At 46.4% G+C, this 18,508-nt stretch overlaps 1 protein-coding gene across 1 annotated transcript in view; it reads left to right on the top strand.

Moving 5' to 3' along the window:
* The first annotated feature begins 464 nt into the window (after window positions 1-464).
* Window positions 465-18,508, top strand: part of NTM (neurotrimin) — a 387,621-nt gene continuing 369,577 nt past the window's right edge. The window contains exon 1 of the mRNA XM_046686283.1: window positions 465-631. Coding sequence (XP_046542239.1) covers window positions 465-631 — 167 coding nt within the window. The remainder of the gene's footprint in view (window positions 632-18,508) is intronic.

Below are 18,508 nucleotides of genomic sequence, written 5' to 3' on the forward strand. Positions count from 1 at the left end.
CCCCTTGTTCGAACAGAGGAATTGCAGACCACCTCTGGGTAGCCGGATCTAACCCAACCCCTGTCCCCTTCTGGTACCAAAGTGCTTACTCCACTCCAAAGTGCCATGTCTGAACTGTTAACGGGAAGAAGGGGCTCCTGAGCCGTGCCCACACCTTTGCACCTGCCTTGCGCTTTCCCGTTCTCGGCCACCTTCCTCGGCCGAAGCAGCACCGAGGAAGCCCCCCTTCGGATGTCCTCCGTGGAAACTGGTTCTCCGAGGCTGGAGCACTGAAGCTGGATCTGGGGGAGGAATATTAGACTTGGAGGAGTCTGCGCGCTTTTCTCCTCCCCGCGCCTCTTGGTCGCGGCTAGTTCACTGCTCCGTCCCTGTGCTCGCTCTCTCACCCCACCCACTTCCTGTGCTCGCCCGGGGGGCGTGTGCCGTGCCGCTGCCGGAGTTCTGGGAAGTTGTGGCTGTCGAGGATGGGGGTCTGTGGGTACCTGTTCCTGCCGTGGAAGTGCCTCGTGGTCGTGTCTCTCAGGCTGCTGTTCCTTGTACCCACAGGAGTGCCGGTGCGCAGCGGAGATGCCACTTTCCCCAAAGCTATGGACAACGTGACGGTCCGGCAGGGGGAGAGCGCCACCCTCAGGTAGGGAGCTGCCATTCTTGTGTGAATTATCAATGATTTGTCTGGGGGTGTGGGAGGAGAGGGGCAGGGGTGCAGGTGTGTGTGATGGGAGCCGCTGGCACGGAGGTCTCTGGGCTGCACAATTCATGGACGAGCTGGGTGCTGCGACCCGGGAATTTGGTGGTCATAGGGAAATGCTCAGAGGTTCTAGACATCAGCCGTTTCCCCAAAACTGGCCTCCTTGGCTCAGGACTTGGTAAGCATGAGGGGTGTCTGGGCAGGAAGCTGCTGAGATTGAGGACAGTGGCCTGGGCACTGTCTTTGCTGGGACCTGGTGGCCATGGTGACTAGTGGCCTGGCTGGGGCTCAGCGTCAACAGTCTTCTCTGAAGTTAATGAGTCCCAAAGGGCGGGTCTGGCTTCCTGTGAACGCCCTCACTCTGCCCATGCCATGGGGAGTCGCCTGCCTGGCTCCTCTACTCTGGTAGGGCTGCTCTTTTGTCCTGGGCCTGAGGGTGCCCGGGCTTTCCTGAGCGCCTTCATGCCATGAGCTAGCGGGCAGAGGGATATGCTTTCTTCTGTCGGAACATGGCTTTCTGAGATTGATGTCAGGGAGGTGAGTCTGATTTGTCCTTGGAATATCAATTTACTCTGGTTAACTGTGCTCTCTGGGTGCTGTCCACCAAAGCAACACGTGCAGAACTCGTCTACCCAGCAGAAACGAGCTGTCAGGGTTGGGTTCGGTCCCAGTTGGCTTCTGGGCTTGAGGCTTACAGGCGCTGGAGGAGAAGACTTTTGGTCATGTTTTCCTGAGGCAGGAAGAGTCTGTCTCCCTGATTGCCCTGCCTGCTGAAACGCTAACTCGATTTCCCGTGTCTGCACACTGAGCCGCTCACAGGAGAGCAACACAGAATTAGCGGCTGCAGTGGGAAATCTTACTCTCTGGAATGTTATGAGAGACTCAGCATGAAGTAGACGTTAAGAAGGTTCATGGGAAGGATGATTTCCCTGCCTCTCTTTGATTGCATATGCCCTCTTAAATAAAGTTTTCCAAACTAGGTCGTTGAGCTAACTGCAAGGCAGCATGGCAATATTCCCGTTCTTTGCACAGGAAGATTCTTGGAAAGATAGCCTCGGAGCTGGTGCCCACTGTTTTTCGCCCTGGTGACTGTTCTTCTAAGATCTGATTCTTTGTGGATGGTACACTTAAGGCAGTACCCACGGGATAGAAAATGTTGAGGAGGGGGCACTGGCAACACAGAGCTGACTTGTCAGGAGATTACCAAAGGAAGTGTGTGATTTAAGGACGCTTGCAAGGCCTGCAAGCATCCCATGCTTCTTTGTCTTTGGGGAGCTAACCCCCATGGCTCTGGTGAACTAGTAGTTACTCATTGGTTCAGGAAATGCACCTCTTCCACTGAGCCCTTTAGGGACTATTTTGAACAAAGGTTGAACATCTAACTGCCTCCCAACCTGAAATAACTAGGTATCTGCTTCATAAAGGGATTTCACAGGAGTTCCGAGTATGCCATGATTTCAGACTTTTAAAGAGAAAAACAAAAACAAACCTCTAAAGCAATATAGTGGATGGCTTTTAAGGTTGTCTGGATGTCCCTTTTGTCCCTAACCTTTGGCTGCAAGGAGAAGCCTCCAAGAGATAAACTGGACATTCTCGCATGGAGAACGTTTTAGAAACAAATGGGTTGGTATTTTCAAAAGGAGGGAGGAAGGTAGTCAGCGCTGTAGAGATTTGGAGATAAAGAAACAGCAGAGGGGCCCTGACAGAAGGTGCTCCCATGTGATAGGAGCAGTGAGGAGGGTTGGACGGCCAGGATCTAGTCTCCAGAAGGCAGCCCCCAGGCTCATGAGAATCAGGGCTCTCTAGACAGTAGCTGAATTTAGCAGATGCTCAGCCAGGGGATGGGCCTGGGTTAGGAGCAGCTTTCCTTTTAGTCACACTGTCATGCCCTAGCTGGCTTCTCTTTCTTTGTCCTTCCTTCCGCACCTCTTTCTTTCTCAGACTAGGGTCACTCTCCTTGTCTTTTTCAGGCACTAATGTTTGTTTGCATTTTCACATGTGCTCTAGACTCACTGGTCTTGTTTGGGTGTAGACAGGAGGAAGTGAGATATGGTGGGACACCTCTCTACACCCAACCCAGCCATGTCATAAAAAGGTCCTCCTGGAACCCCTCCTGACTTTCTGTGCCAGTCCCTGGGGCTGAATTTCCTCCTGATATGCAGGAGGAAAACCCTCCTAGTGGATGGAGCCCTCTAGGGCAGGGATTAGAGGAGCTAGAATCTGCTTGACATCAACCTGTTGCCCGTGGGCCTGATTTAGGATGTGAATTGGGCAGCAGGTGCATGAGGCAGCCTGCACAGAGGCTGCTCATGTCTCTGCAGGACGACCCTCATTCTTCTCAGGCTCTAATGTACTGGAAGAAGGAAGTGCCGCCATGTTGGGGTGGACTTTTGTGGAGTGGAAGCCCTTGAACTCTCAAATACAAGCTCTGCACTTTGTAATTCGGTGTGCAAAGAAGCAAGTAGGAATTCCAGAATGCATTTTGTTTGCATGAAAAGTGATAAATTTGCACATAACCTGATTCCAGGTTGCAACAATCTAGTAGTTCAGAGCTCTGGGTCATTTTGTTTTTGCTTTTTATTGTGTGTATGTGGGTCTCTTCTTTCCTTTTTATTCCTTCCCTCTCTCTGTTCCTCCTTCCCTTCTTCCTTCCTTCATTTTTTTGTTCAGCAACTGACCAAGCTACACAGAACTACAACTAGAGAGGCCCTGAGCGCCTCTGCCCTACCCTGGAGAGCCACCCTGTCCGCATCGCTGTGGGTGATGATGGGCATGACGCTTGTAGTTTTCTTTTCAACCAGCAGAGGACTTTTTGCTCTAATTTCATTTTATTCTGCTTTGTTCTCCACCAGTTTCATTTTTGAGAATCTTTTCCAGTCCCCAAAGAATGAATGCTTTTTCAGTGGCAGATTCTAATGTGAGGCAACTGTTTTTTTAGGTTTTATTTCATCCAATTAGCACTAACAATCCTTGCAGAGGTATTGGGGAACCTTTCCCCTAACATGGCGTTGACAGCCTGAAAAGAATTGCAAACAATTTGCATTCTCCCACTCTTTCTGCCCTCCTGCTGATAGTCTCTATGCATATTCTTTTAAAAGGATGAGGTTACATAAAACAGAATGTGCAGTAATAGTAATATTAACCAGGGTGTATTGAGTGCTCACTGTATGTTAGGGAGTGTTCTAAGTGTTTCATATATCTCACCCATCATCCAACCTCATAGCATTACCATTTAACCCCAATAAAAACCTTGTGATGGAGGTGCCATTATTATCCTCATTCTACAGATGAGGAAACTGAGGCATGAAGAGTTTACATCATTTGATTAAGATTGCACAGCTAGGAAGTTTTGAAGCCAGATTATGAGGCACTAGTAAAAATAATGTTTATAAGATGAATACTACTATCAATTATTGGTCAGTTACCGAGTTAAACATTTTGTATACATAGTAACATTTAATCATCACAACAACTCTGAAATAGACTTAATTATCCCCATTGTGTAGATGAGAAAGCTGAGGCCCAGAGAGGGAAATTTAACTAAAGTCACACAAGTAGCACGGGGCAGAGCTGGGATGCTGGTTTGGGACTTTGCTCCTTGACTTTGCACACCAAGGTTCCCTCTTAAATTCTGTGTCCTCCTAATTCCTCGCTGGTGCTTAATATCCCCTCCACTCATTTCGGCTTAGCTCCTGCGTTGCAATGTTGCTTAGCTCTCTGTCTTCTTTCTCTGTGGGGATTGGCGAGCAGTAAGCTCTTGGAAAACAACGATCATGGCTTGTAACGCCGTGAGCACTGTGTGCTTTCAAATGTTTACTGAACTGATGAAATGAATGAAAACAAAACTAAAATATCCCCCAGCCTATATTCAATTTATCTCTTTACCACACTTCTCTATCATTTTAGTTTAAAATGCAACTGTGGTCAACCAACAAAGATTTATTGAGCGGTTCCTACATGAAGGGAACTGAGCAGAGTGTTGAGGTATGAAAAGGTATGAGGTGTGGACTTCTCACTCCAAGGCCTTGGATTCAGCTCAAAGGGCTGGACTTGGACAAAGAAGTAGTTAGCAGTTGAGGGAGAGTATGCCCATTCACAAATGGGTGATGCGAGGTCAGAGGAGAGCACCCTCTCTCCCAGTGTGGTGGGCCCAAGCTCCTCTGATGGAAATGCTGAGAAAGCAGTGAAGAGCAGTCCTACTGAGATGTCCAACTGTGTGAGTGTCATTAATTAGAGAACTTTGCTAATCATTGTGTTACTTGGCAATTTTTCTTTTTTTTTGGTGAGGAAGATTGGCCCTGATATAACATTGATTGCCTGTTTTCCTCTTTTTGTTTGAGGAAGATTGTGACTGAGCTAACATCTGTGCAAATCTTCCTCTATTTTATGTGGGATGCTCCCACAGCATAGCTTGGTGAGCAGTGCGTAGGTCTGTGCCTGGGATCCGAACCTATGAACCCCAGGCCACTGGAGCAGAGCACGCAAACTTAACCACTATGTCACCAGACTGACCCCATCACTTGGCAATTTTGATGAATGCGTTTCATAGATTCCCCAAATATGGCAGCAACTAGCAAAGTGAATTTTTCCCTTGGGATCATCTCGTGAGTGTCAGAGGCTGAACTACACCTCTGCAGTCTATCTAGATGAGAGGCTTTGCACTGCACCATGTCGTTTTGGGGGGATGAGTTAGAAATAAAAGGTCTGAGAAAGGTACAAGATTGAAGTTGCATTTTGATGTAACAGTTCCATGGACTAGCAGAGAATAATGTGGTTTTGATACTTGAGAAAACCCAGGGAGTTCCCTTCGGATGTAGGAGGCTGCGGCACTTTCCTCATATCCGGTACAGCTCTTAGCCTTCGTTCATCAGCAGATGGAGTCTCTGTTAGTCTCTTCGGCTGCTCCACAGCCTGCGGAGGGAAGAACCGTGCCTGCTTCAGGTTTGTATCCCATACCTGGCACACGACTCGGCCCGTGGTTTTTGCTGGTAAAGTCTGAGTGACTGTGTTGCTGCCCTTCCCTTCACTCCCTCTGTCGTAGGCACCTTGGCCTTCTGTCTGCTTCACGGAGGCAGAAAGCTGCTTCTAGCTATAGAGCCCTTACACTCGTGACTCCCCATGCCAGGACAGTCCTACCCGCCATCTTCCAATGGATGGCTGTCTCTCATTTTGGCTTCAGCTCGAATGGAGCCCCTCGCGGAGGCCTCCCCTGATGCCCAAGTGAAAATAATCCCCGCCCGCCTCCCCCACTCTTCCTCTGGTGTGTCGTCCTGGATTTTGAGCTCAGAGCCGAGATCTGCATCCCGAGTTTTCCCTTCATTTATTTCATCATGTGTTTATGACCTGTGTACCTCCAACTGGACTGTGATTTCCTGAGGAGAGGCACTTTCTCTGTCTGCTCTGCGCTATGTAGTCTTTCTGGCCTGAAGAATGTGCTCAGCAGACGGTTGTAGTGTGAGCGAGTGAAGGATGAATGTCTGAGACCACCATATCCTTCTCCTCGCTCGTCTCTGTCCTTTTTCTGGAGTTGTCTTCGCTCTCCTGGCCCTGGACATGTTACTGGCTCCCTGTCATTTCTGTCTAGGTCGTGCAGCCGTGTGAGGCTTTCCTGTGTGTGAGGTTGCTCTTGAGGAGGTTACGCATACACATCAGGACGAGCTGGTGTCTTTCTGCTCAGGACACAGATGGACGGTGTCAGTTATCTGTTATTTCATAGCTGCACCCATGACACTTGCCCTCTCTCTGCCAGGTCACTTCCCTACCCAGTCCTTGAGCCTCTGAAGAAGTGCTGTTCTCTGATGATGTACTCAACCCCAGCTGGACCTTAGGGAAATTAGCATTCTCAAGATAAGGAGGGGCCAAGAACCCCGCCTCTCTGCCCATCCTTCTTTCTCTCTATTTGGAGTCTGCTGGCAGCGTTGTCTCCTGGTGTAACTATCGATCCGTTGTTTATGAGTTAACTTGTTCAGAATAGCAATGCCACTCAGGCGGTGTCTGCTGCCCTGACCGCCCTGCCCCCTCCCAGGATCGAGCACTGCGGGCTCACCGCTGAGGCTTGCCACGCGTCCAGCCGGTAGACCATGGCTCCAAAGAGCATGGACAGATGGGGCTGCGGAGGGAGGCTCCTGAAAGCACACTCAGCCTGTTGAGGAGCCAAAAACTAAAATGGGGAAACTGAAAACCCAACCAACCCTGGGGCAGAAGGAGAAGGAACATGTTAGTTGTCACAGGAATCTAGGGAAGGGTCGGAGGGCCAGTCAGTTCTCCCACACTCATCACCTACAAGTATAGCTGCTTTGCAGACATATTTCTCTTTTCTTTTGAGTTTGAAAGGATTGCAGTGACCAGGGAATTCAGCCACCTGGTTTTACAGATAATGAGGCTAGTGATAATCAGTCTCTCCCAAGGATGCCTTCTTGCAAGGGTGACAAGGAGCTGATATCCAGCCCACATTCCATCACCCACGGGAGCCCTAGCTCAGGGCTACCTGCGCCTGAAAGAAGGCCACCTTTTCCTGGTAAGCGCAAATGTACCCTGCTGACAGTGAGGGCTTCGGAGGCCACAGCTGTCCATCACCACGCTCTCTCCCACCCGCTGGCCTTGTCTGGTACTGAAGCCTACCTTCTCAGTCCTCAGGCTCTGCCTCTGATCCTTTAGGGACAGCTCTGTTTACTATGCATCAGGCGCCAAGCACTCTCCCAGCAGTCTTCTTTAATCCTCACAGCTGCTCCACGAGCTGGGTGCAGTTATTATTCCATTGTACAGACCAGGAAACCCAAGCACAGAGCGGCAAAGTGTGGCATCTCCCAGATCACACAGGCAGGCGTGGCTGGGACTCGGAGGCCCCTGGTCTGCCTCCTGGGCCAGCTGTCTCTTTGTGTCATAGGGCTTTTCTCTTCCATGCCTTCTTTTCTTCATTGCCAAGTTCTCTTCTCAGAAACCAAGTGAATTTGGTTGTTCCTCCTTGTCCTGGAGCACAAGAACCTCCTTTCTGGAAGTATTTTAGGAATGGGGCCCAGGGGTGTTTAATGTTTTCTGTAGTTTATGGCCTGGAGATGCAGAGAATGACCCAGCTGGCCTCTGGAGCTCCCATCTCATCAGAGAATCCTAGAATCTCCATAGTTTGTTCAGTGTAAGACTTTTATTCCGAGTTCTTCCACCAACGTTTTGCTTCAGATTTCAGCAATCTTGGACTCTTACACAGAGAGTTAACAATTTCTCACATGGCCATGTATTCCTCTGGAATGGGATATGGAACAAATCTAGGTGGGGACACAATTCTATGAGGATTCCACAAGCCAGTGTATCTGGATGTGCTGGCAGTGGGAGGTAGAATAAGTCAGACTTTGACCTATAATTTTCCTTCTTTGTTGTACTAAATTAGGACCATTGATGTCTCTCCTGGGGAATCTTGAAAAAATTTATAACTATTATTACTAGCGTATTTATTCTCTTAGGTTCAAAGTCTCCACTGATGGGTAAAATATAACATTATCCTTCTATTATTTGAAGTCATTTTACTTCCTTGGGAACAGGTTGATGGGTTCCCACTCTGTGTAGTAGACTACTGATAATAAATAAATAAATAGTACCATTAACATCATATTGATGGTCAAATAATACTATTTTTAGGAAGTCAAGAATTGATTGGGTTTAGGATGCAACCCAAATTACACGTGTGAGCCAAGGGAGAGGAGGGAGCGGTCGGAATGTTTAATGGGAGTGCAGTTGATGGAGACAAAGATCGCCAACAAACAAGACCTTCCTAACTCATAATTTCTTGAGTTGTTTTATTTCAGAGGGGGAGTGAGAAGAAAGGTAATTCTTTATTTTTCACAAAAAGATTGTCGCATAGCAAGTTAGGACGGTTCATGGCTCTGAAGATGAATTTTCTACCAGAAAAAACTATATGGAAGATTCTGTTGAGCCAGGTTATCTGAAACGAATAGTGTGATCAGGAATTCGTGTATAGATTTAGGATTAAATCTAGACCTTTTTTCCTTTCAAGACTGATTTTTCCATGATAATTCCACCGGAGTCAGCTGGCAAAACAGGGGTAGAGATGCCACTCTCTGGCGGGGCGGGTGGGTCTAAGCTCTCCCAGCTTTAATGTTCTCTGATTGTATTTTCCCTTCATTCACATCTCCTATTGATTCATTGAGAGGCGAGCTCAGAACTGGCACAGTGACGGCAAAAATAGAAAAAGAACTGTCTTTGCATTTGGTAATTTTTCTTCTGTGTGAGTCTAGGGCAAGACCCGTGTGTCTGGCATTAGAAACTGATCTCGGAATTCACTGATAGAGCCACAGGAACAGTCCTTTTCACTTCAGCCCTATACCAGGGGCTTAAATTAGTTTAAATTATATACAGCAGTCTCAATCTTTCATGATACGTTTTTCCCAAAATTCATTGGTTCACATGGTTCGGTTATTTGGGTTTATCTGGGCATATTTGGCCAACTTTCTGTCTTGTCAGTGTGAGAACTTTTGGCTTAGAAAGCTTTTGGGAGGTAAGATTTGTCATAAAATGAACATATGAATTAATCTTATAATCTTACTGATGGATTTTTAAAAATAATATAATTTTTAATGAAAACAGCATCAACCTCTAGACTGATGGAAAACGGCAAAGCTGAAATCAACCTTCAGATAAAGCTTTGTTGGCCCCGTGGAGGAAAAGGAAGATAGGTTTGTGTGAAAATAATTTCTTGATCTTCTCTGGCTTTCAAACAGGCTGTAATGTAGTCGATGAGTAGGAAAGTGCTCTTGCACTCAGAGTAATCAGTTTTGGACAAATTTACTCATCCAGAGAGCTCAATCCAACACTATTCTAACTGGTCAGAAGCTATGAGGAAGAAAGTAAGAAAAAGAAGATGTGCAAATGATTTTTAAGTTGGTGTAGTTCTTATACATGAAAACTCGAACGAGCAGCACTTTGGTGTTGTGGGTTAAATTGTGCCACCCCCCTCCACCCTTCCCAAAAAAGAAAAAATATATATATATCTTGAAGTCCTAACATCCAGTAACTCAAAATGCAGCTTTGTTTGGAGACAGGGTCATTGAAGATGTAATTAGTTAAATAAGAAGTAATTAGCTAATTAGTTAATTAAGTGTAGGGTGAAGACCTACACGGAGAAGGCCATGCGATGATGAAGACAGATGCTGGAGTTGTACAGCTGCAAGCCAAAGAATGCCAAAGGTCGCCAGTGGAGCTCCAGAAGCTAGGAAAAGGCACGGAAGGATTCTCTCCTACAGGTTTCAGAGGGAGCATGCCCTGTCCACACCTTGATTTCAGACTTCTGGCCTCCTGAATAAATTTCTGTTGTCTTAAGCCATACAGTTTGTAATGCTCTGCTATAACAGGCCCAGGAAACTGATACACTTGGGTATTAATAAAAAGTTTTCTTAAATAATCATCACATATAAAGGACCACTGAAAGACATGGTTAGACCACTTCATCACCTGCCATGACACGAGCCACTGCAGTCCATAGAACTCTGAAACGCTCAGACGACTGTTTCTCTCCCAGTCATGACCCCCCAACCTCTCCATCACAAATGTCTGGGAGGCTGATGGGGAGTAGGAATATAATTAGAATTGATTACCCTCTTTTTCCTAAGAGACCATCAGGACAAACCCTATTGTATCTTACTTCTCAGTTATCTTAGGCACCTCAGAGGTCAAAGGCCTCCCCAGGCCACGTGTCATTGTTTAGATTCTTGTCACCACATGGTCTTGTACATCCTCTAATCTGACCCAGCTGCAGACCTCTCCCTAATCCTCTGAACAGTTCTGCTCTCTTGTCTTTAGGATCTGCCATTAGCAAAATGCCTCTGTCCTCAGCCTCTTCTCTGACTGTTCCCGTCTTTTTTTTTTCCTCAAGCTGAAGCTTAGCTGTTTTCTGTGTTATTTCCACTCCTAGAGTCATCTCAAAAGTGACTGTTTTTCTCCTATATCCTGCTTCCCACGAGGCCTGAAAGACAGATGTTCTCCTTGCTGTTCGTTGTGGCTTCTGGACATTTCTTTTTCCATCTTTCTCAAACTCTCCAGTTACATTGGGGCACATGCCATATTCCCCACAGCCCTTCCCTCGCTGTGGTCTTCTGCTGTCTATCCTGACCAGTCTCCCTCACTCCGTGTCCTAAAGTGAATCTGCCTTAGGACTCAGACATTTCCACCTCGATGCATCCGAAGCAGTGCTCTTGATACCAGCCCCATGTAACTCATCACTGTCCACCACCAACCTGGTCTTCCCTCAGCCTGTCCTGGCCTTAGGAATGGGCACCCCCATGCTTTCATCTAGCTGCTCAGGCCAAAAACCTAATACATAGACATTTTTTCTTTCTCTCTTATGCTACATCCACTCTGTCAATAAATCCTCTTTGACTTTACTTTTAAGATATATCCTGAGTCACACCACTTTTCACCATCCGAACGTTACCTCTCTACTCAAAGCTACCATCAACTTTCTCCTGGACCGTTGGTAGCATCTCCTCCGGTCTTCCTACTTCCACTTCTGCTCTACCAGAGTCCATTCTCCACCTGAGAGCCTGAGTTATCATTTAAGAGCATCAATCAAGTAGCAACGCTCTCTGCTCAGAACTCGACAGTGGCCTCCAGTTACATTTAGAATGAAATGCGAACACGTCAGTGGTGCACAAGACTTTTTGTCACCTGGTACCAGTGTTCTACTCAGACATCTCCCTCTGTCATTCTTGTCCCACTCACAAGGATGCAGCTCCCTGAATTTCTCTGTTGTTCCTTGAGCCCACCTGGTCCATTCTTGCCTGAGGAAGTGCTCTCTCCTCTGCCGAGACCCACTACAGTGCTGTCTGGCAGGATCCTTCATGGCGTTCATGTATCTGCTCAAATAGTGCATCCTCAAAGAAGACTTTCCAGACCATGCTTTTTGAAAAAGTCATACCCTCGGCCCCCACGTCACTCTATTACCCCACCTCGCTTTAATTTTCATCATAGCTGTTAACACTTAGAAAATTCTGTTAATTATTTATCTATTACTTATTTATGGCCTCCTCCACTAAAATGTAGGATCCACAAGGCCCCTGACTTTATTGCTGTCATTTATGGTAGCTAAATTACCCCCTGGAACATGGGACATATCAAGGAATGTTTGTCAAGTGAATGAAAAGTTTAATAGGAATAAGAATGAGCTGTTACTGGTAAAAATTGTCTCCCTTTTATCCGAAAGAGGAGGCTCGCCGGTCTCTGCGTTGGCAGAGGTCTGGGTGTCCTGGCACAGAGCTCTGACACGGTGTGTGTGACCGCCCGTTGCGTGTCTTCTGGGACAGTGAGTGGACCGGGCCCTGGAGGAGGGAATCGTGGGGACGGTGTGACACACTTCGTAAAATCTGCATGTGCGGAATCGAAAGGACCTTTACATTTCCACTTTCACAAGAGGTTTTATAGAATATCTGATAAGCGCTTAAGTAAGGATTGGTTTCTAGCTCAAGGCCTACAGGCTTAGGGGAAAGGAAGGAAGTGGCAGTGAGGCAGACATTGGGCTGCGAGCCTGAAATTCAACACATTATTCAATGTCCATTCTATTATTGTAAACTTTCTGTATTAAGAGAAGTTTACCTTAAGGCTCTAGAGCATAACAACTAAGCACCAGCTCTGGAGCCACCTCTCCCTGGGTCCAAATCCTGGTTCTGCCACCTCCAGGTATGTGATTTCTGGCACGTTGGTTAACTGCGCTCCGCCCCAGCTTTGTCATCATTTAAGGGAACTTAGAGTGTGAGTACTGAACCAGGAGTGAAATAGGAAGCATTTAGATCAGTGCCCGGCACTAAGTAAGTGTCAAGCTTTGTACGGCCAGTGAAGCTCCGAGCAGGGGCCAGTAGTAATGCTGTGAACCTCGTGATCCTGGGAGCACTGTGGAGACATACAAAGAACAGGAAGGGGGGCACTGGGGTCATGGCTGACAGGGGTGCAAATCCCCCAGCGACGTGGCTCTCTTTGTGGTGGGATGATTTCGAAACCTCAAGTTTCCTTGTTTGGGGAGTGTGAGTAGTGGTCCAGGGCTAGAGTGATCTGAGTTTCAGTCCTGGATCCATCACATCGTCATGGAATACTGCTGAGAATACTGGCGTGCCCTCAGTCTCCCTGTGTCTGAAGGGAGAAGAAGCGGGGCGTGATGCGTACTGCTCTGTTCAGCTCTTTACGTTTCAGGGAGATTGTTAGCTGTTCAAAAATACGTCAGCTGTTTATTCTCCTCCCGGGGCACAGAGCTGGACTGCATTTCTCAGCCTCTCTGGAATTCAGGTGTGGCCATGTGACGCTTCCCCAGGAAGGAGTGTGAGCAGCAGTTATGCGTGGATTGGCCCATCAAAAGATCCCAAATGCAGTGCTTCATGCTCTTTCTCCTCATGCCATCTGGATGCTGATGTCCAAAATTACCTTGGAAACCTGTGTCCTATTTCGCAGAAGCTGCACGAGCCAAGTCACTGAAGGCCCGCACAGAGCAGGGCTTCTGCCCCCGCCCTGCCCACTGACCCGGAACCGTGTTCCTGAGGTCATTGATGAAGAAAAATATGCTTCCTTCAGAAAAGCCTTCCGTGATTTCGGAGTTTATTTGTTGCAGTAGCTACAGTTACCCTGTCTAATGCAACACAATGTTCTAATTCATATTTTCTGATTTCACCTGCATAGAAATACATGGATATATTTTTTAAATCCAAAGTTAAGCACTTATTAAAATTTCTTGGCAAGCCTTTTGATGGTTTTTGCATGTGTCTGAAGGTGGGAACCATGGCCTTTTCCAACTGAAGCCTCAAATGTTTGATTTTCATTTGCTTGACTCTTTACATCTCCAAACCGAGTAAAATGTGTGCTTTCCTCTACAAGTAGGTGAAACCAGTGACAAAGAAAAGTTCTACCTCGAAGTAAATTAGCACATGTCCGTAATGGATACCACTCAAGACATACTATAATTAGTGAAAATCCCTCTCAGATGACAAATGGCTCATTAATGGCTGCAGGTTTCTTATTCGGTGTAACCTTTTGTGCTGGAGATAGTCTAACGTTCAGTGTTTTAATTGACACACAGTAAAGAGACAGATGAGATGATTTGTAGGCTTGTTCTGAAAATGTTGAAGAAAAGGGAGAGAAAACCTCTGTCGGAGGAGGTCAGATTTCAGAAGAGCACGAGCTGGGGGCTGGTCACGCGTGCTGCTGAGTAAAGGGGTGGGAAGGCAGGAGGGGCGTGCAGAGGCAGCCTGGTGACAGCTCCCGAAGAGCAGAGGCAATGCAGAGACATCGGGACTTAAGGCAGCTCCGCTCCATGATTTCCTGGTTCGGGGTCAGGGATGGTCTTACTTTCATTGTCGCCTCAGTATGACGCAGAGTGCTGGCACGTAGTAGGACCTTAACATATCCTTGGAGAGTAGATGGACCAGCTTTCATGTGTCACTTCAGCACGACTCACTGCACGTCTTGTTTGTGCCAGGTGGTGTTCTAGGTGCTGAGTTCCTCCTGTGGAGCGATTGTCAGTGAAGGGCAACCGGGGCTGCAGCTTATATGCATTGAAGACAAGGTGTCCTCTCCTAGCACACAACTTCATAGACCAGTCAGGAATCCATGCCCTTCCTCCAGTCTGCCAACTCATTCACTAGGGCTCCTGGTTGGGTGAACAGGGTCCCAACTGCATTCTAGGCGCCTCTTCAATGTCTCGAGCCCAGTGCCCTGGAGCAGTGTACAACCTGCACAACTATACCTAGCAGGCACCAACTATCAATGGATACATAAGAGACAAACAATACATTATGTGGTGAAAAGCATTATGCCAGAAAATAAAATGTGGGTGAGGGGCAGGTTAGCTTGGGCTGCAGGGAGAAGGGTGTTTACAGGGTCAGGAGCATGACCGTTGGGGAGAGCCCTGCAGGGGTCAGCAGGAAAAACATTCTAGGCAGGGGAATCAGCAAGTTTCCTGCCTATTGAAAGAAGAGCAGGGCAAGAAGGAGGCGGTCTCGGGACTGGAGAAGGAGTAGAGTGAGAAGAGACAGATCCGGCCTGAGTGTCTGTGAGAACTAGTGTAACACACCAAAATCAAGGAGCAAATGGTGAGAGAAGCACGGATTTTAGCAAATGAGAAAAATAAAAATGCCACACAAACAAATGCCACGGCTGTGTCGATTCTGTTTGCTGCATGTGGCTGCCTGAGAGCTCACAGGTGGACGCTGGGCAGCCGTCACAGCCAGGTGGTCGTGTGGCAGGCAGCCGGTACTGGGTGCCTTGCCCTGCCTCACACACCTCAAGCTGTGAGGGTCTAGTGTTTTCTAACTGAAAGATCGTCCTTCCTTGGTCCATTATTCTTTGTCGTTTTCATTTATCACATCTGAAAACTATAAACATTTAAAATCTGCATAATATCCGATTTGACGTTTTTCCTCTTGCCATTTCCGGGATATTACATTGTGAGATGAAGCCGGCGTTTGACGATCGTGTGTGGATGTGTGTGGATGTATAAGCAGACACATATTTGGAACTAATGGACTCATAGAAATCAGAGATGGATTAGGGCTAATGAGCTGTTCAGAAGAATTATTTAGCACATATTTCATATCTCTATTCAGTAATCAAACCTACACACTGTGTATGCTAAGAAGGTGAGGTTTTTGCCTTTTTTTCCCTCTTTGGATCCTATGTATTTGTGTCTGAAAGTTTAGCATTGTGCTCCCCCCACAGCATTTTGCACTGACTTTATTAAGCATCCAGCTTGACATTTTCCTGCCCTTAGGGTTATCTTTGGTATTGAAAAAATAGTTGCTTTGCTTGTTACCGTTAGTATATAACTAGTCATTGGTGCCAAGCTCCAAGGACCCACTGGGGCGCTGGGCAGCTCAGCGCAGGTGGCAGGGAGTCGGCAGGGACTGAGTCCTGCCCCTCCCCAGTTGCTTCTGGTCTTTGGGAGGGACGGGCCTGACTCAGAGTGCGCTGGCTGGAAGATGTGGAGAGTTAACCTAGGCAAGAGCGTTAGAGAAATAGGTTTTTGAATTTTTATCCAAAGCACCTGATTTCCTTGCTGCCTTCCATTCTCAGTATGGTAGGAAATGACCTTCCTGCTGGAGGAGCAAGTGCACTTGGCTGTTGCCCACGCTGGCTTGTGCTGTTCCTTCAAGCAGAGATGTGCAGCAGACCTGCAAATTCCCATTCACAGCATGGCTTTCTCCTCCAACCAGAAGGAAGAAGGAGTGCGAGGTGGGATGCTTGATGGTCTGGCATTTTACCCTGAGGAGGACTGACTTTTTGAAGCTGTCACAGAGACATGAAATTATGGGATTTAAAGAAGCCTGGGAGATGGGTTAACACATTGTCAGCTTCCCAGAGTTGAATGCCTATCCTGTGAACTTTCTTTATAGATATAATACATAAACGTTGATCCTAAACATATATGCTCAACTCTTGTTAGTCTATGTAAAACGTGCTAATTGAGAATGTATTCTCTAGTGGGAAAAAAAAATAGACTCTGGGGTTGGGACAAATTGGAGCTCGAACTTGATTTGTGAATTTATTAACCTCTCTTAGCTTTTATTTTCTTATCTGTGAAATGGGGCTAAATAATACCTTAATACCTACCTGACAGAGTTGTTGTAAGAATGCAATAATAATAATAACAACAAAACACAACATCATTAGCAGCACGTAACGGGAACCTAGCATTACATGATAAACGCTTTACATGGGCCATCTCATTTAATGATCATAATTATTTATAATAATTATATAGGATAATAGGCAAAATCTCGATTGTGCCTGGCACTTTTAGGCATTAAACATTTTCTTTTCTGTTAGTAATATGTTAAATTAGCAAAAAAGGAAGCTAAAACTGTTTGTCATGGATGGATGATGATGGAAGATATGTTCTCCCATCCATGTCGTGGCTCTTGCCAGACTTTGTGGATGTAAACCTCTTCTGTGCCTCTCATCTGTGTGATGTCCCGCCACAGAGGTGCCTTCAAGTCCTGCAAAACACCATTCTCTGTGGCTTCCTCAGTCCGATTGCTTTCTCCATCCCTTCTCCCTTATTCTTTTCTTCTCTTCTGTTTCCCAGACACCAGTCCAGTGGAAGTGCCGCAAACGGCACAAATCTCAGTCTTTCCTTGATCTTTCCAAATGGAACAAACTTCTTATTCTCCTATGTTCACATAGCATGTTATTTATAACCATTCACTCGTGTTCAACAAATGCTTCTTCAACACCTGCCGCGTGCCAAACCCTGTTCTAGACCGTGGGACACGAGAGTCAATGACAAAGAAGTGGTTACCTTATATAATGTCAGGTAGTGATAGCTACTCTAAAGAGAGCAAGCCCATCAAGGAATGGAAAATGGAGAGTAGGTGGTAATTTGAGACCCGGTGGATGGGGGAGGTCTGTCGGAGGCGGGGCCTTTGAGTGAGGTCTGATGAGGTGAGGGAGTGAGCATGTGCACATTTGGGGGAGGGTGTTCCCGGCAGAAACACAGCAAATACAAAGGTGCAGAGGCGGGAGCATCCTTGGCTTGCACAGACAGGAGAGAAGAGTGGAGCCAAGGCCAGGCCGCTTGGCTGCGGTAACAACAATGACCACTCGGGATTTCATTCTTAGTACTGTGGAAGCCACTGGAGCAGTCTCATCATTTTAGCTGCTGTATATTAACATTTTAAAAAGTTTTTCTGTATTTTATTATTGTTTTCATGTCCTACCCTTGTTCAATTTTTAGTTCTTTAGAAGCAAAGACCATATTTGATTTGTATCTTTGTATCAGCGATGGGACAGAGCCCTCAGCTGGCTTAGTGAATCTCCTCTGAGCTCTCACAATTACCTGAGCCGCCGCCTCTCATCAGCGCTCACCTTAATACACGGAAAAAGCTCTTTCTCTGTCTCTCTCTCTTTGGTTCGGCTCACACTGACTCACAAAGTATGAAGCCACTTCCAACTGTTCCCTTGTGAGGATTTCCTTGATGGATCGTGAAATATCCCCGGAGTACGAGTCCGTTGGCGTCCTTGGGTGAATAAAGAGTATGCCATCTCTAGACTTTCATTTTCATTGATGATCAAAGGCTCAGCCACATTGCCAGGCCCCTATTGCTCATGGTCTTACGATGGTTGAAATTGATGAAATGTCCTGAAAGAATGATTTGTAATAAATGCTTCGGCAGAGAGGCCATAAACTGCTATTCTTATTTTATTATTTAGTTGAAATTTTTTTCATGGCTTTTAAAAAGCACATAATTACTGTTCATTTCACTTTGTTATTATCGCCCTGGCTGGTGCCGGGTTGTTTGTTAAGCCTACAGTGTGTGCCAATGGCATTTTTGGTCTGTATTTCCCAATAACTACTGCTGAGTTGCAGAAAAAATGTTAATTAAACATACTCCTATTTTTAAAGGAGATATTTACATATACTTCCTGTCAGAAATGCATTTTGAACTTTTCTATTATTTCTTTATTTTTATCACCAAATTCTTGTCTGCTAGAAAATGGGAAAGAACGGACAGGTGGTGATGCGGCTATGGTCCGGGCAGATGGGTGGTGATGAAGAGTGGGCGTCACTTGTTGCCCTGTGATTGGTCCTTCTTTCTCCTGACTCATTTTGGATCTGCTGGCACCTCTGGCTGTGCCTGGCTCGTGGTAGGCACTTGGTAAATGTTTGCTGAAATGTTTGTTTGAGTAGCACGATATTTAATGTATACTGGGAGCCAAATATGTATTATTTTCCTTTTTATTATGAAATATGTTGTATATCAATGTGCATATAACATATCTATGCATTAAAGCATAACAAGTTGATCTCCTGTGTGCCCTCTGTCCACTCTAAGAAAG

Source organism: Equus quagga, chromosome 14 (genome assembly GCF_021613505.1).
Source record: "Equus quagga isolate Etosha38 chromosome 14, UCLA_HA_Equagga_1.0, whole genome shotgun sequence".
In the NCBI taxonomy this organism is placed as follows: domain Eukaryota; kingdom Metazoa; phylum Chordata; class Mammalia; order Perissodactyla; family Equidae; genus Equus; species Equus quagga.